At 38.9% G+C, this 23,909-nt stretch overlaps 1 protein-coding gene across 2 annotated transcripts in view; it reads right to left on the bottom strand.

The window, feature by feature from the left end:
• IGF2BP2 (insulin like growth factor 2 mRNA binding protein 2) overlaps positions 1 to 23,909 on the bottom strand; it is a 145,904-nt gene that overhangs the window by 25,077 nt on the left and 96,918 nt on the right. For both annotated transcript variants that reach the window (XM_046657734.1, XM_046657735.1), the window contains exons 3-9: positions 18,904 to 18,952; positions 17,897 to 17,948; positions 13,659 to 13,722; positions 10,831 to 11,103; positions 8,823 to 8,957; positions 1,012 to 1,134; positions 534 to 669 (exon numbers count right to left, since the gene is read on the bottom strand). In XM_046657734.1, the coding sequence (XP_046513690.1) occupies positions 534 to 669; positions 1,012 to 1,134; positions 8,823 to 8,957; positions 10,831 to 11,103; positions 13,659 to 13,722; positions 17,897 to 17,948; positions 18,904 to 18,952 (832 nt within the window). The remainder of the gene's footprint in view (positions 1 to 533; positions 670 to 1,011; positions 1,135 to 8,822; positions 8,958 to 10,830; positions 11,104 to 13,658; positions 13,723 to 17,896; positions 17,949 to 18,903; positions 18,953 to 23,909) is intronic.

Below are 23,909 nucleotides of genomic sequence, written 5' to 3'. Positions count from 1 at the left end.
CATTGTGCAATCTAAAAGAGCAGATCAATAAGCAAGAGATGAAAATCAGAAGTTAATTTTAAAGTATGTATTTTTAAAATTTAAAAAGTAATAGGACAATATTATATAAAGTTTGGAAAGGAGGAAAATAAAATCCCACTTTCCTAACAAAGTAGCTATTTTTATTTTTTGTATGAAGTCTTCCAGTCATTTTGATCCATGCTATTTTACATAATTGTTATCCTAGTTATATACACTTTTACATATTCTTTTCTTAATTAACATTACATCATAAGCAATTCCTCATTCTTCAAAGTTATGATTTTATTATGAGTTATGGCTTCATCCTATTTTGTCCAGTGCATTTATCATAATTTACCTGGTTGGTTTCCTGATTGTTTTAATGCCCTTGCCTCAAAAACACAGGAATAATTCTGCATACCTATTCTAAGGTGCTTCTTTATTAGCTGAATGACAATTACTCTTAAAGAAGCTTGGGTCCTGCCTGAAAACACACGTGAAAACCAGCAGAGAAGAAAGCATCAGGCACTTACATTAACAGCCAGCATATCATTTTCAAAGGCCTCACGCAGCTTCTTCATAATCTCTATCTCAGCATTTGCACAGGCCTCAACTGTGCCCTTCACAGTGATGGTTCTTTCAGGGTTGTATATGCTCAAATCCTGCAAGCTGGCCACCGGGGAAAAAAGAGAAATTTCCTTTTTTCAAAAGGAAAAATAAAATCTCAGAAAGATCGCAAATAAGTCTTGGTGGAGGAGGTGAGATTCCCTCACTGCACACTGTGGTACGGAATACCTGCCTTCTTATCTCAAATCACAGTAGTGACTTAGATCTTATCCACAGTAGAAAAGGTTTGACTGGTAACTATTTATGTACTTGTTTTGATGGTCTGGGAGATAATTACATCACTTATATATTCCCATTTTATGGAAAAGCAGATGAATGAGTTGGGCATATTAAAATGCTTAAATTCTCTATTATTGGGCACAATTAATCTTATGGGTAGCTTACGATGAGATTGTTATCTTGGTCCCTGTCTCATGTTCAATTTTCTTCAAATTTCTGCCTTCTTTTCCAATCAGTCTTCCAACCAAGCCATTGTGGGCCAAGATTTTCAGAGGAATCTCTTCAGCTCTAAAAGAGACAAAGAACAATTTAACACTTAAGGTGGGCACAGTGGTTGCCTCCCAAAAGCTATTACCCTGCTTTTTTCTCACAGATGGAAGACTTTTTTCGGGTACCAATAGCCATGGGCTTTCGGAGAGGCTCAATCCCTCACCTATCTCAGAGCATGAATTCTGATTAACATAAGCCAAATCATGGTTATTTTACTCTCTTGTTGTGACTGGCTGGAAGTGGGTCCATGAGGCAGACCTGGCCAACGAGGTATGAGGAGAAGTCTGTTGGGTGACTTTAGGAAGGTTTTCCTTGCTCTTAAAAAAGGCACAAGGGAAAACGATATTACCCAGATGGCAGACTAGGAAGCTACAGATCCTCCAACCCCAAAAAGATATCAAGTTAACAACAATGGACAGGCCAGAACACCTCTGTGAAAACTCTAGAGATTGACCAAGAAGCTACAACACCCCCAAGCCATTAGAGAACCCAAGGGATTCCAGCAAAAGGGATCAGAATGTTTGTGGCATTTGGCAGGCACGTTTGTGCTCCTTCCGCTATCTAGCATAACAAGGAGCAAGCGGGAGGAAATCTCCCACACCAGGGCTTCTCCCTTGGGATGGAAACAAAAGATTGAACCATGAATTCAACATTCTGGCTTGTCTGGGAGCTGCCTGAGAGATTCGTTTCTGTCTCGCCTGACTCGGAGGGCTGACAGGACTGGTGCCAGAATCTGGAAGCCACGGAAAACAGAGTTGAACAGTATGGCAGAGCTGCAGTTCCAGAATCAGAAGCCAGGCGAGAAAGAGGTCAGAAGTTTGAGAGGTGAAGGTATTCACCCGAACAAAGCCAAGTAGGCAAAGACTGTGAGAGGCGGTTGTTTTTCCAAAGGTCCAACTCCCAAGAAAATATTACAAGGCATACAAAGAAACAAGGAAACATGGCCAAATCAAAGAATCAAAATAAAACTCCAGAAAGTGACCTTAAAGCAACTCAGATCTATGAGCTACCTGACAAAGAATTCAAAATAACTATCATAAGGATACTCAATGACCTAAAAGAGAACACAGACAACTAGGTGAAATCAGAAAAATGATGCAGGAATAAAATGAAAATATCAACAAAGAGAGAGAAACTATAAAAAAAAAAAAACCTAACAGAAATAACGGAGCTGAAAAAATACAAAAACTGGATGGAAAAGTTCATTAAAGGGTTCCACAGCAGACATGATGAGGCAGGAGAAAGAATCAGCAAATTTGAAGATTGGTCATTGGACATCATCAACTCAGAGGAGGGAAAAAAAAAAAAAAAGAAAAGAAAGGCTAAGAGAGACTTATAAGACACTATCAACTGGCCCAATATACACACCATGGGAATTCCAGAAGGAGGAGAGAGAGAAAGGGCAGGGGGCTTATTCAAAGAAATAGTGGAGGAAAACTTTCCAAATTTGAGGAAGAAACAGACATATAGATTCAAGAAGCTCAAAGATCTCCAACTGGGATAAATCCAAAGAGAATCACACTGAGACACATTATAATCCAAGTGTCTAAAGTCAAAGACAAAGAGAGAATCTTGAAAGCAGCAAGAGAAAAGTGATTAGTAACCTATAAGGGAGTTTCCACAGGATTATAGGCAGATTTCTCAGCAGAAATTTTGCAGGCCAGAAGGGAGTGGAATGATATATTCAAAGTGCTAAAAGAAAAAGCTGTAATCCAAGAATACTGTTCCTGGCAAAACTGTCCTTCAAAAACGAAGGAGAAATTAAGACTTTTCCAGATAAACAAAAGCTGAGGGAGTTCATTACTATTATACCTGCTCTATAAGAAATGCTAAAAGGAGTCTTTTAAGTTGAAATGAATGGACAGTAGACAGACATACAAAGCTTTATGAAAATATAAGGTTCTCTAATAAAAAGAAATACAAATACAGTAACCTGCACTATAGCAATCTGATGGATAAAATTTAAATGACAAAAACATTAAAAAAGACAAATCTGTGTTAATAGATATACCATATATAAAGAGTAACTTGTGACATCAGCATAAGGGGGAGTGGAGTTGTAAAGGAGTAGAGTTTTTGAATGCAACTGAAGTTAAGCTGCTATTAGTTTAAAATAGAATGCTATAACTTTAACATGTTTTATGTAATTGCAATGGTAACCACAAAGAAAATATCTACAGAATATACCCAAAAGGAAATGAGAAGGGAATCAAGGCATATCACTAATAAAACCAAAAACAACAACAACAACAACACTAAAGGAAGGCAGTAAGAGAGAAAAGTAGAAACAATAAAACTACAAGACCTACAGAAAACAACAAAATGGCAATAGTAAGTCCTTCTCTATTAGTGATTACTTTAAATGTTAAGCAATTTAACTCCCCAATTAAAAGACACTGATTGGCTGAATGGATTTAAAAAAACAGGATGAAAGACTTCAAATCAACAACTTTACACCTCAAGAAATTAGAAAAAGAATAAACCAAACCCAAAGCTAGCATAAGGAAGGAAATAATAAAGATAAGAGCAGAGATAAGCAAAATAGAAAACAAAAAAACAAAAGAAAGGCATCAATGAAAGTGGAAGTTAGTTTTTTTTAAAAGATCAACAAAATTGACAATTCTTAAGCTAGATTAACTAAGGAAAAAACAGAGAACACTCAAATACCTGCTATTAGAAATGAAAGAGGGGACATCACCACTGATGCCACAGAAATAAAAATGATTATAAGAGCATACTATGAAACTGAACAGCAACAAATTGGATAATCTAGAAGAAATGGATAAATTTCTAGAAAGACAACCTACCAAGACTGAATTATGAATAGGAAATCTGAACAGATCAATAATAAGTAAGGAGATTGAAGAAGTCATCAAAAACCTCCCAACAAAGAAAAGCCCAGGACCAGATAGCTTCCCTGGAGAATTATATCAAACAGTTAAAGAAGAATTAACACCAATCCTTCTCCAATTCTTCCCAAAAACTGAAGAGGGGTGAACACTTCCAAGCTCATTTCTATTAGGCCGGCTTTACTCTAACACCAAAGCCAAACAAAGACACTTCAAGAAAAGAAAACTACAGGCCAATATCCCTGTTGAATATTGATGCAAAAATCCTCAACAAAATACTAGCAAACAGAATTATAAAGTACATAAAAAGGATTATACACTATGATCAAGTGGGTTGTATTCCTGGAATGCAGGGATGATTCAACATGAAAATCAATCAGTGTAATATGCCACATTAACAGAATGAAGGACAAATACCAAATGATCACCTCAATTGACACAGAGAAAGCATTTGACAAAATTTAAAACCCTTCATGATAAAAAATATTGAGCAATCTAGGAATAGAAGGAAATTATGTCAACATGACAAAGGCCATAGTGAATGACATATTCAACGGTGAAAGACGGAAAGCTTTTCCTCTAAGATCAGGAACAAGACAAGGATGCCCACTCTCACCACTTGTACATAGTATTGTTAAGTCCTAGCCAGACCAATTAGCTAAGGAAAAGAAATAAAAAGCATCTAAATTGGAAAGGAAGAAGTAAAATCATCTCTGTTCACAGATGACATGATCTTATATGTAGAAAACCCTAAAGATTCCACAAAAAACTCATTAGAACTAATAAACTAATTCAGCAATGTCGTAGGATACAAAAATGAACACACAAAAATCAGCTGTGTTTCTATACACTAACAACGAACAATCTGAAAAGGCAAGTGAGAAAACAATTCCATTTACAATAGCATCACAAGGAATAAAATACTTAGGAATAAACCTAACCAAGGAAGTAAAAGACTTATACACTGAAAACTACAAAACATTGCTGAAAGAAATTTAAAAAGACAAAAATCAATGGAAAGACATCCTGGACACATGGATTGGAAGATTTAATGTTGTTTAGACATCCATACTACCCAAACTATCTATGGATTCAATGCAATCCTATGAAAATCCCAATGGCATTTTTTTCTATTTTTTAGAAAAAGATTTTCTAAATTTTTTCTAAAATTTTTTTGGAAATCGAAAATTTTTTTCTAAAATTTATATGGAATCTCAAAGGAACTTTGAGAGTCAAAACAATTTCAAAAAAGAGCAAAGTTCGAGGACTCACATCTCCTGATTTGAAAACACATTACAAACCTACAGTAATCAAAACAGTGTGGTACTGGCATCAAGACAGACAAATAAACCAATGGAATAGAATAGAGAGCCCAGAAATAAACCCATACAAATATGGTAAAATGATCTTTGACAAGGGTGCCAAGGCTACACAATGGGGAAAGGACAGTCTTTTCAACAAATGGTGGTGGGAAAATTGGATATCCACATGCAAAAGAATGAAGTTGGACCCTTATCTTACTCCATATACAAAAATTAACTCAAAATAGATTAAAGACCTAAATGTAAAACCTAGAACTCTAATATTCCTAGAAGACGACACAGGGGAAAAGCTTCGTGACAATGGACTTGGCAACAGTTTCTTGGATATGACACCAAAACACAACGGCAAAAGCAAAAATAGACAAATGGGAGTCCACCTAACTTAAAAACTTTTATGCATCAAAGGATACAATCAACAGAGTGAAAAGACAACCTATGGAATGGAAGGAAAATATTTGCAAGTCATATATCTGATAAAGGATTAATATGCAAAATATATAAAGAACTCCTACAACTCAACAACAAAAAATCAAATAACTGTTTTAAAAATGTGCCAAGGACTGGAACAGACATTTCTCCCAAGATGACATAAAAAATGCCAGCAATTATATGAAAAGATGCTCAACATCACTAATCATCAGGGAAATGCAAATAAAAACCACAATGAGATATTGTGAATACAAAATATTACCTCATATCCATTAGTTTGACTATTAATAACAAAATAACAGAAAATAACAAGTGTTGGTGAGGATGTAGAGAAACTGGCACTCTTGTACACTGTTTGCAGGATTATAAAATGGTGTAATTGCTATGGAAAACTACTTGGAGGGTCATCAAAAAAATTGAAAGTAGAACTGCCATGTGATCCAGCAATCCCAATTCTGGGTATGTATCCAAAAGAATTGAAAGCAGGGTCTCCAATAGATATTTGCACACCCATGTTCATAACAGCACTGTTCACAATAGCCAAGAGGTAAAAGCAACCCAAATGTCCATGAATGGATGAATAAATAAACAAAATGTGATATATACTACAATGGAATATTATTCAGGACTAAAAAGGAAGAAAATCCTGTCACATGCTATATCATGGATGAATCTTGAGGACATTATGCTAAGTAAAAGCAGCCAGTCACAAAAAGACAAGTACTGTATGATTCCACTTATCTGAGTTTTTCTAAAGTAGTAAAATTCACAGAAACAGAAAGTAGAATGGGAGCTACCAGGGGCTGGAGGGAGAGAGAAAAGGGGAGTTGCTGTTTAATGGGCATAGAGTTTCAGTTTTGCAAAACAGAAAATTCTGGATATTTGTTTCACAACAATATGAATGTACTTAACACTCCTGAACTGTACACTTAAAAATGGTTAAGATGGTAATTATGTTACGTGTTTTTTTTACCACAATAAAAAGTTGAAAAAAAGAACAAGAAAGGATGCCCTCTCTTTCAACTTTTGATTATTTTTCTGTGGAGACACAAGGTCTGAAATCACCACAGCCATCTTGTCATCACCAGGGGATTATCAGACCCCCTGAAGAAGGTAAAGCAGAAAGAAAAGTCGTGGGTCTTTGAGTCCCTGATTCAACTGACCTTGGAGTCATGCTACCTTAGGACTTCTTGTTATGTAACATAATAACTGTTTCTTAGTGCTTAAGCCACTTGTTATATGTTTTCTGTTACTTGAGACCAAAAGCATCTAACAGATGCTCAAGATAAATGAATGCTTGAAGCAGTTCCACTAGAGTGTAACTTTCAGAGGTGAGGGTTTTTTGTTGGCCTTGTTCACTGGCACATAGTAGGTACTCAATAAATATTTGGCAAATGAATAAAAAGGAAGTTTAGGATCCCTCTTCTCCTACATCCTCCACCTACTACTCACCCACCTCAGGGCTCAGCTTAAATGTCACTTACACAGGGAGGTCTTCTCTGAAACGCCCTAATCTCCTCCTGTCCTAAAACCTTGACAAGGGTCTCCAGTTACAGTGTAGCACTTCTCACAGCCGCACTTAGTAACTTACTGGTGTAATTATTTGTTTAGCGAATGTCTCTCCCACTGGATTGTAAGCTCCATGAAAGCAGGAACTGGGTCTTGTTCATGACAGTAGCCTCAGCCCCCAGCAAAGTATTTAGCACACTGTGGCAACACTTAGGAAGATTTTATTTCAAAGATATTCAAACTCTATCTTGGCTCTACACGAAAACTTAAAAACCCCATCTATAAATTAGGATTTTTTAAAATTATTTGAATATTTTAAGTTGCTTGCACTTGGGTCAAAGGACCAAGGAGGGTGTTATTTATAAAGTTCTCAATAACTTAGATGAGGGAGGGGCTTCTTCCAATTAAGCCATGGCATTCGGGGGTTTCAAAAGCCCCAAGTAGAGTAAATAAAGGTTAGAGCTCCTTAGGAAACTTGAGAAGAGATGTGCAATGTTTTTCTTTTAAGGACTACTTTCACCTTCTTGGTTTTGGAACACTCTTATTTGATATTATTTGCTAAATTAACTTTATATTCAATTCATCCCTCACTGCTTCTCTATAAAACTGCCACTACTGCCCTTAAGCAGATTTTGCCAAACTGACATAAAGCCTTTTTTATTAGATTGTCTATTCTAGTACCATAAATTCATTTATAATACAAAGTCAACTGGTTTAGTAAGAACTGTGTTTGCCATTCAAACTGGTGCAGCTCTCATCAAGCTGTGGAATCCTAAGAAGTATTTTGTAACAGAAAGAGAGAGTGGGAGAGAGAAGAAAAAAGGAAGGGTAAAGCAGCCACTTGGATAGCAGTTTCCACTACTTAAGGAAACGTAATCCAATTTTAAAGGAGAGCAAATAATTTAGGAGGATGGTGGCAAACACCTTCTCCAGAACAGTTAATCATGGTTTTGATGACAACGTACATCCTATACCTGCACCATTCAATACGATAGCCATTAGTCATACATGTGACTATCTAAAGTTGAATCAAAATAAAATAAAATATTCACTTCCTCTATTGCACTAGTCACATATCAAGCACTCAATAGCAACACGTGGCTAGTGGCTATCGTGTTGAACAGTGCAGATACAGAACATTTCCATCATTGCATGACATTGGTCAGCATGGGCCTATGTGTTCCCACCAATAATTATTACCAATGAGTGATGGAAGCATTCAGATCACCAAGAGAAACACATGAGGGGAAAAACAGCCATATTATAAATGTAAAATATCTATTTCTCACTGTATTCTCCTTAGGAACAAATTTCTTAAAAATAATGCCTTCCTGGGGGCTGGCCCCATGGCCTAGTGGTTAAGTTCAGCCTGCACGGCTTTGTTCCCAGCGACCCACATACAAAATAGAGGAAGACTGGCACAGATGTTAGCTCAGGGCAACTCTTCCTCAGCAAAACAAAACAAAACAAATAATCCGTTCCCTGCTCCCTTTACTAAGTAACAGATTTACAGCTTCATAAACATTTCTTAGGTTAAATGAATGAGAACCTACTCTTATTCTCTGTTGCGTGATCTGGGCGTTGCATGCAAACTTACAGTTTGGTCTCATCAGCCTCTTTCTGCATGATTTCAAGAATCATGCGGCATGCTTCAGAGGTCCCCTCTGGGGTGGCATGGATGGTGACAGGCTTCTCTGCAGCCCCAGAGTTCTCCTTTCTATGGATGTCTACCCTGTAGGGAAAGAATCAGGAGCCATAGCACGACATCATCTGGGACAGGATCCTAGTCCCAAGAAAGCGTCACACCAGCCAACGTACAGCAAGGACGCAGACAGACAAGGAAGTGTCATTAGCACATATGCAACCAATGCCATTCTCCAAGAAGGCGGCAAGCAGTGCAGGGGGTCTTGTGCCAAACTTGAATTCTTTGCAGCTCCATTTAGAAGGGATTATTTTTTACAGGAGTGCTGTGGGACGAAGGCACCAAGCCCACTTGGTGAGGGAGCCGGTTTGGTAAATGAAGGATTTTGTGTAGTCTTTCAAACGATCGTCGAAGTAAGAGTAAAGAGAGAGGGGTAATACTGCACACTGGCACAGCGCCGGGCTCTGAACTGATTGCAGCTTTTAAAAGCCACGTGTTAATCCAAATCCAAACACCGAATTCAAGCCAACTTTATATATTCGAGCGTGGACAGAAATGGGAGCCATGCCCTCTCTCTGCCGAAGTTTTTGGTTTCCTTGCCACTGGCAGCCTGCCTTCTTCCAGGCTCTTAAAACTAGTGTCTCAAAAGCCTGATGACTTTGTCAGACTTCTTTGGGTAGTTGTGGCTCTCCTTGTTTTTGTTAACTTTCACAATCACATAAATTGATTATATCCCCTTTTACCTTGGCAGTTAGACAGCCCAGGTCCAAGTCTTTGGCCCACTTCTAAAAGAATGGGCACACACTTTGAGAACTAACCTCGCTTCTATTTAAACTTGTTGCATTCTTAAAGCCACTTTAAACAATTTTTGGAACAAGAAGACACATAAATAAACATCACTTTCACCATGAAGCAAACTTGGAGGGGAAAGAAAAAAGGGCTGATTTTTAAAATAAAAGGAACATTAGAGAGTACTTCCCCTCTCTTCTATCTCATCATTTCACTCTTATAATTATGAACTCTGGGACTCATATAAGTGTCTATCATTTGGGAGTAACTCAGACACTTCGAAGAAAATAGCGTTTTCTCTTTTAGGCTACAAGACAATCAATGATCTGAATAAAACGCTCTAGGCATGTAAATAACTAATATTTGTCAGTAATTTGGTGCTCTGCAACTTAAGTGCTTTCATAGTAATTATTTCATCCAATCTCCCTGTCCTAATTCTCATAATAATCCTGGCTTATAGAAGGAGCAACTGATGCTCAGAGAGGTTAAAATTTTTTCCGAGATCATATACCCATTAAGTGGTAAAACTTGAACATGGGTCTTTGTTTTCAAGTCCTGTGCTTTCTTCATTACATCATGCTATGGTCTGATGAACACACAATAATGACAACCCCACAAGTCACTTTATCCACTATAACTCCTACTACCAATCCAGTCTCCTTAGACAGAAAACTAAACATGGGCTAATGTACTTTATTTCTTGCTCAATATAGCAGTGACTCACCCACCTCCTTTACGCAGCAAAGTGACACCATCTAGGAGGTCTCAAAGAATGACTACCACCCAGGGCTCTGACTAAGGAGGGGAGGTAAGAGCTAAGATATGTGGGTTCTAGGATCCCACAAAGTTCAGCCACATACCTCTGCTGTTTTATAAACAAATGCATTCATAAGCATCAGTCAGCTTATGAGAACAGTTCTTGGCTGTAAAGTTATTAGTACCTTCTTTGTGAACCTGTAGTGTTTCAGGGTATGACCTATAGGCCATTGGCACGAAAGCTCATTAAAGCCCCGGCTTTATGTTAGTCTGTTAGTTCTGTTTAAAGAAGCCACCATCCCATACAGCACAGCCCCCCACTGCTGATGCAAGCAATAGCAACCTGAGGATGGCTGGGACCCACCAGCACTCAGGGGACCCCTCAGAAGGAAGCAAAGGAAGCCCCGGAGGCACGTACCGGGACTGGGTCTGCTTAGTGATGTTCTTTATGGTCAAGCCCTCCTTTCCGATGATGGCACCAACAAACTGGGTGGGGACCAGGATCCGCAGCGGGAAATCAATCTGTCTGGCCTGAGAAGAGCCCCCAGGGGCATGGCCTTGCTCCCGGGAAGAGTGGTCCCCACGCTGGGCTCGCTGAGGGGGCGGAGGGGAGCTCACCTCTTCATCCGGGATGTAGGAAATCTTGAAGGAGTAGTTCTCAAACTGATGCCCGCTTAGCTTCTCGATGGCTCTGAAATGCAGCAGGGGTAAGCAAGCTTGGTGAGCTTGGTGAGAAAACAACGTCGGGGAAGACTCTCCGGGTCAGTGGACGGGGCCATTGGCTCTCGGTTCCCAGTTCCTCAGCGAGTGACGTGCTTGGCACTGAGGATACGGTGGTGAGCAAGACGCCACCTCTGCTCCCTCAGAGCTCGTGGTTAACAATGAAACAAGTCATCACAATGTATAGGCCTGGTCAGACTTGATGTGCAATTTTGCATTCTGCGTTTCTTCACCACCCAAAGCTGTATTCTCTTCTTCAAAAACTCTTTGTAAATATGGGTATAAAATTATGACTCACTTTAATCATAACTCATAGTTATTACTGAAAATTCAGAAATAGCTAAGGATAAATAAGAAAAAAATCCTAGTCTATCCTATATGTTTCTTGTCTTTCTTAAATATAAATATACCTATAAAAATGGATTAATATTATACATACTATTTTCTAAACTTTAGAAAATAGTTAACACTGTAAACATTTTTCCAAGTCATTAAATATCTTGCAATTTAATTTTTACTGGCTATTTAACATTCTATTGATTTACCATAGTTTTGCAACTGATTCTCTATTGTTAAATAGATATATAATGCCCAGTCTTTTACTACGTATTGCATATAGAGTTGCCATGGGCATATTTGCAACTACAACTTTGCACACAAGACAAATTCCTAATGGAATTGCTGAGTCAGAGAGTATGTATAATTCTAACATTATTAAGTATTGCCCGGTGTCCTTCTGGAAAGGTTTCAACATTTACTATCCAATAGCAGTTAAGAGAGCATTTGTTTCCTCATCCTCAAAAGCACAGAGTATTATTTTAAAAGATTTATCAATTTGATAGGGAATAAATGATATTCCACTATTGCATTTTAAAAATTATACATGAAGTACAACAATTTTTTCACATGTTTTTGGCAGCATTTGAAAACAATAATCGTATTCTCAGGTTACTGTTTAGGGCTTGTACCTAAACATTATAAACCCGAATTTATTACAAAGCAGTGCCTTCTGAATTTAATAAAAGCAACGAAGTAACATCATGTACAGAGGCCCTACCTAACTAGCAGCTGGACAAGAGCTATAAAGGTGACCTGTTGGTATATATCTTGCTTACATATGCATGCAAATGTCAACAGCAAATGAACTATTACCCTTTTCAATGCAAAATTAACGTTTTGAAAACTAGCAGTATGCGAACAGGTTAAATGTCTTCATGTGTATTGAAACCTTGAAAAAGAAATAAAGCTAGGGCCAGCCCAGTGGTGCAGTGGTTAAGTTCATGTGTTCCACTTCAGTGGTCTGGGGTTCACTGGTTCAGATCCCAAGTGCAAACCTATGTACCGCTTGTCAAGCCATGCTGTGGCAGGTGTCCCACATAAAATAGAGGAAGATGGCATGGATGTTAGCTCAGGGCCAGTCTTCCTCAGCAAAAAGAGGAGGATTGGTGGCAGTTAGCTCAGGGCTAATGTTCTTCAAAGAAAAAAAAAGAAAAAAAGAGAGAGAGAGAGAAATAAAACTATCATGCTGGTATGTCTAACCAAGGTTATGCCACACCCATAAAGCATGACCACATGTGACCATGTGACCACACAGATTATGTGACCATAATTCTAGTTACAATGACTTGACAGGCACTTCAAGGACCTCCTACAAAAAGGAACTTGTTTTTGTTGTCGTTTTTTTAAAAAGTCAATCCCATGTTCCTTAATAGCCAAGCTCAAAATTAAGCATAACTGAAGCAGTATAGTCATGAATGGGGACTAGGAAGTAAATGGAAGGAAAAAGAACCCAAGCCAGGTGCTCTTTAATTACCCACTTCCAGACAGTTCTCCCTGCTGCTAATGCCACTGAGGTGGATCCCTCTCTTAATATTACACAGAGGAAAAACTGATATTTCAGTATCTCTTCAATGAGTGTGGACAGAAATAGGCTTGTGCTTCTCCCTCATGGTGCACGGAGGAAGCTCCAGATAAAAGTGGCTCCCGGGGGGGCTGGCCCCATGGCCGAGTGGTTAAGTTCGCTCGCTCTGCTGCAGGTGGCCCAGTGTTTCGTTGGTTCGAATCCTGGGCGCGGACATGACACTGCTCATCAAACCACACTGAGGCGGCGTCCCACATGCCACAACTAGAAGGACCCACAACGAAGAATATACAACTATGTACCGGGGGGGGGGGGCTTTGGGGAGAAAAAGGAAAAAATAAAATCTTTAAAAAAAAAAAAAAGTGGCTCCCAGGGGTTGGCAAAGCAGAGTCTAGAGGACACAGTGTCACAGAGCCGGTGCCCTCTGTTCCTAACCATGTCAAGACACAGCCCCCACCTCCAGTTTTGATTCCAAGGCTCAACATTTTTCAAGATAAGTCTCTGATACTCAACAAAACAGACATCCTGGTATGAATGCCCTGGAGCTCCACTGATAAGTCAAAGACTTGCATCTTTCCGTAAAAGGTTTACAAACACAGGACTCAATGGAATTCAAAGACAAGCCTCCCACACATTTAAAAGGTAACAAGCTCAAATCCACTTACGTTTTTGCTTCTTCTCTTGTTGTATATGTGACGTTGACAACGGCAGTTTCTGTGTCTGTGTTGACTAGGAAAGAAGCAAAAGCTACATTGTCATAGAAAAAAACCGCTATCACCCTCTGGCTCAATATAAACAGATTTACTTTAGAGAAAAATGCACAAAAAAACTCATCATCCTAACTCCAGAGTTAGTTGAATCTGTCTTTATTCATATGCACTTACAGTAATTTGTAATCACTTGTATATACACATTTGTAATTAATTCTATATACAACTCAAAGCAAATGTTCACTTATTTTATCAACACTTTTGCATGTATAAATGTATAGTACATTTTCTTTGTATTTTTCACTTTTAATGCCTACATAAAATTGCAGTAAGTAAATGTGCCATGATTTTTGCCTAACCATTCCTCAATTCTTGACAAATGGGTTGTTCCCAGGATTTGCTCTTCTAAACAGTGTTGCCAACAATCACCTTTGCTGCAAACATCATTTGATTTGTGTTCTTCTGAATTACTTTTTTAGGCTAAAATCATAAAAGAAAAATGATCCAATAAAAGACCATAATGCTTTTAAACGCATACTTTCAGAGTACTCTCCTAGAAGATTGTATCAATTTATTGTACCACTTATCAAGGTATGAGTTTTAATTGTTATGATTTGCATTTATTTTTAAATAATTGGATATATGTATAAAATAATAAGAAAGTATTTTAATTTTAATTCTTCATTCATTGATACAGTTGAACTATTACTATTTTTCCCTTTGACTGAACGCCTTGACTATGTGAGTTAATCTAGTAACTGTGTACAATAAATAAAGCTGACAATTCCAACTCACTTGGCTGAGGAAAGAACATGTAAACTCTAAGAGTGGCTAATAAAGGATCACTCTTGTGAGTTGGCTTATCTTGGTTCATAATCGCTTGCCTCTTCTTCCAAAGCCGGAAGATAAAAATAAATTCAAAAGGCAAGATAAAACTTTCTCAATCCAAGTCAGTAAATTTAAACCAAAAATACTGGTTTTCCCAAAACAAGTAGACACGGCTAAACCAAATCCTCCCTTTAAAACATTTAAGCTACTGGGAGACAAAGCAACAACAAGAAGTTAAGGATACGTCAAGAAAACCACCATAAAGCTGCTTTTTAAAGTAATAATAAAACCCTAGAGGGTAGGGATTCTTAATCTTGGATTCACACTAGAGCTTTAGGAATTCTATAAACTAACCCCCCGTCCCCCACCCCACCAAAGATTCAAATTTATGGACATATGAATTTTTCTGGTTTATAATTTCCATAAGATTCTCAAAAAGGTTAAAGATCACTGTTAAAAATATTGTTTATCCAGGGCCAGCCCAGTGATGTAGTGGTTAAGTTTGTGCACTCTGCTTCAGCGGCCTGGGGTTCACAAGTTCAGATCCCGGGCACAGACTTAGCACCGCTTGTCAAGCCACACTGTGGTAGCATCCCACATAAAACAGAGGAAGACTGGTACAGATGTTAGCTCAGTGACAATCTTCCTCAGCAAAGAGAGGAAGATTGGCAACGGATGTTAGCTCAGAGGCAATCTTCCTCACACACACAAACACACACACAAAACTCTTTATCCAGTAACTTCAAAGTGGCTGCAGCCTTTGCAGAGAGGGGATGTGTAATCCTTAGGAAAGAACGGCTACCGAGATTTTCATGTCACAAACGCTGACCTCAGCCCTGGCCTTTGCAATTGATGATGGTACTTAACAGGGAATGTGTAGTCCCCAGCCTTCCTCTCTCAGTGTTGACACATACAATGCTACAGAGGTTTCATATCTGCTGCTTTCTAGTGCTACAGATGAGGCTGCAGACTCCCAGAAAGGGAGAAAACGGCTAGGTTTGAACCTCCTGAATAAAGCTATCCACTAGGATTCTCGGATTTTGTTCTCACTTCTTAGTCATATTCTCTGTTCTTCAGAGAAGTCTGTCTCCAGGAAATCAGACAGTTCTGTGATTCTAGAAAGAACTGATCTCCATTCAAATAATATATTTCATTGGATAGGAAAGCTCTATAAATCTACTTAAAACTCTACTGAAAATGTTTTCCTGCTGAATCAGGAATCACCTATGAAACAGAACAAAACAAAAGCCCAATACTTGTATCCTGTAGCTATGAGGCAGCTGGACACTGGGCATTCTCCAGGGCACAGGTGCCCTAGGAGCTGTAAACTGCCCCAGGGACTTGGAATAGTTGATCCTTGCATGGCATTGTCCTGTGTTTATAACATGGTCTTGGCTGGCAGCTTTTACAGGTTCATGTGTGTAAGGCCATCTTGCCTACTACATCCAATGCTTATCTTCTTTTCCATGTTGAGGGAAATAAGAACTGAGAAATAGAATCCTTATAAATCATGTCTTCTTTCTGGGTTCTTTTCCTTCACCTTTGGGCATGGGTAGTCAGCAGCATGAAACTGAATAATAATATTTTTAATATTCATGGAGTGGAGAACATCTGAATAATTACTGCTTTAAAACTACTATATTAATTTTATTGGCAGATAGAACAGATACTGGCATATGAGAAAATGGGTTCTCTGTGGTTTTTCCTAAGTGAACCTTAACAATCCCTTGAGATTATATATGACTTCACTGTCTACAAGTAATTATACAGGTTCTCTTTGGGTGCTACAACTATTCAGCGATATAGGAAGGGTAAAATTATTCTCCCCATTTTACACATATGGAAACTAAGTCAGTGAGGGTAAGTGACTTTTACAAGGGCTCACAGTCAGTAAATGAATTCACATTCTGCTTTCTAGGCCAATGCAAAAATAATCTTTATCACATGTACTGCCTGTCATATCAGGAACTTGGAATCTATTTTTCCAGGACTCTTCAAGAGCTACATGAGATACCAGCTTCAGGGGCGGCCCCACGGCCAAGTGGCTAGGTTCGCGCGCTCCACATCAAGGGCCCGGGGTTTCACTGGTTCGGATCCTGGGCGTGGACATGGCACCACTCGTCAGGCCATGCTGAGGGGGTATCCCACATGCCACAACTAGAAGAACCCACAACTAAAAAGATATATATACAACTATGTACTGGGGGGAAAAAAACCAGGGGGAAAAAAAAGATTGGCAACAGTTGTTAGCTCAGGTGCCAATCTTTAAATAAAAAAAAAAAGATACCAGCTTCAGGTACCTTAAATTTTCTTTTTAAAATCACAGCATTTCATGTTTGAGAAGATAAAAATGAGGGTGGCAGGAAGAAGAGTATGTATTTTCTGGGTATTTACAACATTGTTCCTAAGACAGAGACTCTCAAATGAGTACATGTAAAAATCACCCGGGGGTGCCTGTTTAAAATATGGATTTATCAGGGGCCGGCCCCATGGCACAGCAGTTAAGTGTGCACATTCCGCTTTGGCAGCCCGGGGTTCACTGGTTTCAGATCCCAGGTGAGGACATGGCACCGCTCATCAAGCCATGCTGTGGTAGGTGTCCCACATAATAAAGTAGAGGAAGATGGGCACAGATGTTAGCTCAGGGCCAGTCTTCCTCAGCAAAAAGAGGAGGATTGGCAGATGTTAGCTCAGGGCTGATCTTCCTCAAAAAATAAATACATAAATAAATAAAATTATATATATGGATTTATCAACTCTTCCCCCAAAGAGTCTTTTTTTTTCTATTTTATTTTTTATTGAGGTTGATAGTTTACAACCTTGTGAAATTTCAGTTGTACGTTATTATTTGTCAGTCATATTATAGGTGCACCACTTCACCCTTTGTGGCCATCCCCCGCAAAGAGTCTTATTTGTAGGTCTGTCTGTGGTGAGCCAGGAATCTGCATTTTCATGAGCACTCCAGGGGATTCTGGTGTAGGAGTCCTCCTCCTTGAGAACCACTCAATCCAAGACATTAGTGATCTGTTTTCTTAGCCAGGAAGAGGAAAGTTGTAATAGTGTAAATCCAATTACTTCCAAGCGAATTAAGCTTATCCCAGCTTGACAGCATTTGTCCAGAGCTTGAGCACATTACAGAGTATAACAAAAACAGCCTGGAAATCATTCCTTGAAGAATAAATCATACAGCTACGGATACATAGATATAGACACCTCTCACACACAGACAGACAAACATACACTCTAGGAAGCTTGCCTCAAAGGAATAGGAACTTACGATTTCTCCTGGGATTTGACCCAGCCTATAAGAAAAAACCAGTAATACTGCTCTCAAAATTCAACAGGCTAATTTCCTCATGTATTACCTTGTTCCACATTCTCCACTGTCCCATATTGAGCCAAAAGTCCATCCAACACCTGAAAAAAGAAAACTTCCATGTCAGAACTTCAGGTCTTCCATAAAAACAGTTAGAACTAAATACGTACATGGGACTTTCATTTGCTTATTGGCTCCTAAGTAATCTGTTCACTGAGGTGACACAGCAGAGTTTCGGAGTCTTACCAACTGTTCACCATCACACTCATCATGATGGTTTGAGCCCACTTACTGCTTTTGAAATGAGAAGCAGAATAAAGTGCAAGGATCACTTCTTCTTCTTGGAAGATTTAACCATTCCTTTAGGATGTACATGTTTGAAATTTTCCATAATAAAAATTTTTTTTTTTAAAGTAATGAAAGTGTTAGACAAAACATTCTGTTTCCTTTAAGCCTATTTTGATTTTGTCTGGGTTGGGCAATATGGGGCAGTTTGTTTTTAAATAATGCATAAGGCCACTCCTCATATTCTATCTTATTTTAAGGTAGCGAACTTACAGGAAGTTTTACAACTCCGAAACTATATCTTAACCATTACTCCTAGCAACTAATTGAAAGAGAAACAAAAAACTTGCTCAAAGAACTTCTATTTTTATTGGTTTTTCCATTGATTTTATTTTTTCCAAAATGATAATTTGGAAAAGTAAAAATCTTTTACAAAATCATGGATAAAAATCACAAGCCAAGTAAACATTTGTTTCACAGTTTGTTCGTTGGTGCTTGGTGCTTGAGAAGACAGAATATGAGAGATCAAAGTGCACACCCTACACGATGAAAGGGACAAATGTGACCCCAAACTCATGACAGATCATGCACATTAGGGTACTGGAAAAGGAAGAGGTAGGACCCACAGGCTTTGTGGGAAAAGTCTGAGGACCTCTAATTCCCAAATGTGAAAGGGAACTAAAAAAGAGAGAAAATGTCTTATTAACCCATTAAAAAGTAAAATGAGAAAGAGAGCAGGAAGATAGTAAACACAGAAGTGACAATGCCTACCTCCCACTGCAGGTGAGGAGGGATGTTTCGAATCTGAATTTTCCTGCTCCTGTAAAAATAAAAGTACAGACGGTAACACTCTCCAGCATACAACTTCAGCAAATAACAAAAACAGGCTTCAGACCACAGTTCGAGTTAACTTTCTCACTGTATTCACCAAGGCATCAACAAGAGATTCTGACTGTGAATGAGGAGCATCATGTTTTAAGGTTTTCAATTACTTTGGGGAAAAAGTAAAGAACAAAACCAAAAAGTCCAAACAAGCTAAACAAATGGTTGAAATGCAGATTTGCCTTTCAATTTCCTACCAAAGTATTTAGAACCTGCCACACAGGTTCTAAGTACAGAATTATCCCTTTCCTCCTCAAAATATAAGGTCCTGCAACTGACCCTACCCCAAAAGGAACCTAGACTCAAACTTGATAGTAAAGTCCCATAAACAGTAGGCTTAAACAAGATCAGATTTAGTTTGCCCCTCATCTAACAATGCAAAACTTGCTTTTAAAAGTGATTTTTATTTCTGAATAGGTAATAGACTCATAATTCAAAAATCAGAGCACTGTAAAAAAGTATACTATGAAAAGTGTTACTCCCATCCACCCTCTTCCTTAGCAGAAATAAACACTAGTTGCTTTCAGTTTCTTTACGCAAATAATAGCAAATACAAAGTCTTATCTTTTCCTTTTCTTACAGAAATATTTGTATATTCCACATGCTCATTGTATCTTGTTTTTTTCACATAACAGGAATATCCTGGAGATCTTTCTACGTTGGTAGACAGAAAGCATCCTCATTCTAATTTATACTACCTGGATGCACTGAGGTGCATTTATACCATCCTTATTGATGGATATTTGGGCCTTCTTCTGCCTTTTTATTCAGAGGATTTTTCTGTTTTTCCACATAATTTTGTCTGAGTGATTTAGACTGTTTCTTGTTTTTACTGAAGCATTAAAATTAGATAGAAAAAAGAAGAGAAATATAAGGATAAGAATTTTTCTATCTTTTGAGAACATGTTAGATCCTGGAAAGAAAACACAAATCAGCATTTAAATATAGAGAGGTTATTTTAATAGAAGGGCTTGACATTGAAATCCCATTAATATCCACTTTGGGGGGTTGGAAAAGAAGGGATGTGATGGCCAAAGTGTACCCCCATTACTTTTTCTTTCCTTCTCGTGTGAGAGGTAACAAAGAGCTGCTCGTTTCTCCACGGCTTTAATCTGGGCAAGAGCTCCAGAAAGGAATGTGACAATTCATGCAGAGAAAAAAAAGAGAGAGACAGAGAGAGAGGTACACAGGTAGAGGAAACGGGGAAACAAATAACAACATAAATGAGGGCCTACAGTTTCCTTTTTATTGAAGGAATAGGGGCCACTCCTCTGTCTACACCCCATACACTATTTCCGTCTTGTCTTAGTTTTGAAAAATGAGAATGCATTCATGCTTTACCAGGGCTGTTCAAATGACTAAACACGCCAGTCAGTAGACCCTCTAATCTTGTATCAGGATAGGAGGAGGAAAAAGAAGAACTAATTTCTACCTCTATGCTATGAAGGCTCTTTCCTGACACTGCTGTTGGCAAGAGTTCATAATAAAACTGCTGACACCATCCCATACAGTGGCTACACAGAATGCTCCACAGATGATGTCACAAGCCTAACTATTTATAGAAAAGACATCAGAATTTGCAAGAAAAGTGAATATTTCTAAAAAAAATTTTTTTTTATTATCTCCAAGCATAAACACTGACTCCAACTGCTAACCAAGAATTTACTGGTAGAAATCCTCTTGGAGGACACTCATGCATGAACACAAAAGTTTCAACAAAGACAGATACAGCAGCAACAAAGATTGCAAACATTCTAAATATCCATTAACAGTAAATCATAGCATAGCTATAATAAGGAACATTATATAGCTTTTAAAAAGTGCGAGGTAGACAGACATGTGTGCTTGGTCATGGGACACTCTCCAAGGCATGTTGTTACAAAAAGAAAGCTAATTACAGATTAGGTTGATCCTGTTTTTTAAGAGCACAAAACGACATGTTATTAAATGTATGTATGTGTAAATGTATAGAAAAAGGTAGCTACAAACTGATTTGGTTGGTAAAAGGAGACATACACTTTTTATTTTAGCTACTTCTATCGTCTTTGCTTTTTTTAAAAATGAGAATGTATTCACGTCTTACCTTACTTGCTTCTAAAAATTAACAATTAAAACTCCTACTATGGCTGCTTTAATGAATATACAAAATTTATTTTTTTTAAGTATACTGGAACGTAAGTAAAAATAAAAAAAGAAAGAAAAAACCAAACAACTCACTTTTTCCATAATTAGGTTAGGTATTCTTGAAATCTTATCTAGCAGAGTATTAATTTATTTGGCAAACCCCCTTGTTCATAGTGCCTATGCAGTCAGACTCTGCCCAGTCCAGATTGTCCCAAACCCTAACTAGATGGTCTAAAACGTTTCCCTGTAATATCTCATGTAAAGAACGCACATGAGGCAATCAGTGCAGTAATTAGAATGTTCGTTAAGCAGGATTCTAGGAGAAATCATCTCTACAAGCTAGTGTGTATGTAGCATCTCTAATCTTAGATCAGGATGGAAAGGAAGAAAAGGAACCCAGAAGTAAAAGAGGGAAATGGAGACCACTACAGTAGAGCCAATTAAATCAGAGCTCAGTCAGGTCATTTGGGAGAATATCCTGAGAGCTCTGTTTCAGGATCTCTGAGATCTGTGAACTCCCACAGCATCACCTGGCCGCCATGCCTTCTTGTCACGGAGCCCAGGATGCCCATCCCTTTCCCCTGGGAGGGACTTCTCCATGCCCTCCAAAATCCAGTTCAAACCTGCAGATATTTCTAGGGCATCTCCAGGCAGAATTGTTTCTTCTGCACTCTTTAGCTTTTATAACAGCTCACGTTTTGGTATAATTATTTATCTGTTAGCACTGTTGTCCCACTAGCCGGTGATTTTCTCAAGGACAGGCTCCTTGTTTATTAGTCTCCTGTCCAGCAAGGGGCCAAGTGCATAGCAGAAAAGGAGAATGTGGAGCCCCAGGGGCTGAGGAAAGCACTCCCGTAGCTGCCTGCAGTCTGTTTATGATGTGGACCCTGACCCCACCCAGGAAGGCAAACTGTCCTTTTCTCCTTTGCCAGGTGGTCAAGAGGAGAGGGAAGGGGGAGTTCTTTTTCCTGTTTCCTTTAGAAAAGAAAGCCAGTGTTTGGCTGAGTCTCGAACGAGAAATATGGATCTTTTTCCCTTTGAAATCCATAAAAGTGTGCCCTGCTTTAAAACAAACCAAAAGTAGGAAAGTGATTGGTTATACAAAAATTAAAAAAGAATAATTTCACAGTTCCTTTATTCTAAAAAAGAAATCAAGCTTCTCTAAATATATGTAAATGACATCGCTCATCATCAAGGCCACAGAACTATTACCACAGCCTCCTAGCTGGTCTGTCTACCCTCTCCAGTCTTCCTCCTCTCCCATGTATCCCACACTTGGCCACCAGTGACTCTGTAAACCACACATATGACTGGTCGCTCTTGCCTTCTTTGAATGACTCCCTGTCACCATGTCCAAATTCCCTCTCACGACGCCGTTACTGCCTCCAGCCCATCTCTCATCTTTAAACCCTCTTGTTCCACCAAACTGCCCACGCTTTGTGCGCTTGCCTCCTCAGCAAAAATAATGTGTTACACCTGTAGTTTAAATGTGTGCCAGGTCTGAGCCTTCAACATGCTCAGTCCACTTCAAAAACAAGAATAACAGGGCAGCAAGGAGCACAGTCTTGGTTTTTTTCTTTTTCATTTTAACCAAAGCAGAATAAGACCTGTAGTCAGGCAGAGGGCGCCCTTTGATACAGATACACAGGATCTTTCCCTGTGGCTTTGCAATTTAGGAACTCACAATTCCCACTCTCCTATTCAGGTAAGCTAAGCGTTTTGGGTGAGACAGGGCAAGAAGCTCAGGTTTCACACCACCAGGAAAAGGATAATATAGCCCATAGCCATCTTGCTTGGCTGGGGAACTGGCCACTTTGATTGTGTATTCTGGTTAACTGGTGATGAGCATACAGGTGTAGACTATCAAATCTTCAACAACTACAAAACAAAATATACTTAATTAACTCCAGCTCATCTAACTCTAATTTAGTTGATGGTTTATAAGGCTTTTCAACATATAAATACCTCAGGGCACTTTTTTTTTTTTTGAGGAAGATTAGCCGTGAGCTAACTGCTGCCAATCCTCCTCTTTTCACTGAGGAAGACTAGCCCTCAGCTAACAGCCATGCCATCTTCCTCCACTTTATATGGGGGACGCCTACCACAGCATGGCGTGCCAAGTGGTGCCATGTCCGCAACCGGGATCCAAACCGGCGAACCCCAGGCCGCCGAAGGAAAACGTGCGCACTTAATCGCTGCACCACCTGGTGGCCCCCACGGCACTTCTAATGAATATATTACTATCTTTGTACTGTAGCTGCTCAGAGGAAAGAGAAGGTTCCAACTGAGTGAATTTCAGATAAAACTAGATGTCGTCCATTGTTATGAATTTCAAGGGCCTGGCAGAAATTATTTTGTGTGGTAGAATCTGTTGCTTAAAATAAGTGGGCAATCATCTGGGGAAACAAAATCATATTTAATTGTCAAGGAATCTCTGTGATTCTGAAGAACGATTTCACCTGGATTAAAAAAAACAAAGTAAAATGCCTGCTTGTATGTGAGGAGGGTAAGGCCACAGTTTTCCGGCTTATGGTCACTGAGCCACAAGTTTGATCAGCCACCTTGGAAACTCTAACCCAAGCCTTGACCTTGCTGGGGCCTTGAAAGTTAACACAAACTGTGGGAAGCCAGCTCAGAGGATCTCAAGTTCCCTTTGAAAATTAGGCCACCTAAGCATCGGAGAATTCCCCAGGTAAACTGGGGAAGAGGGACAACAGAGGGAGCAAAAAGAGTCCTGAGAGAGAGTCCTTTGGGGTTTAATGAGGGATTCT

This window comes from Equus quagga, chromosome 4, assembly GCF_021613505.1.
Source record: "Equus quagga isolate Etosha38 chromosome 4, UCLA_HA_Equagga_1.0, whole genome shotgun sequence".
Lineage (NCBI taxonomy): Eukaryota > Metazoa > Chordata > Mammalia > Perissodactyla > Equidae > Equus > Equus quagga.
Note: the sequence above shows the minus strand (reverse complement) of the source record. Positions and strands in the feature narration are given on the sequence as shown.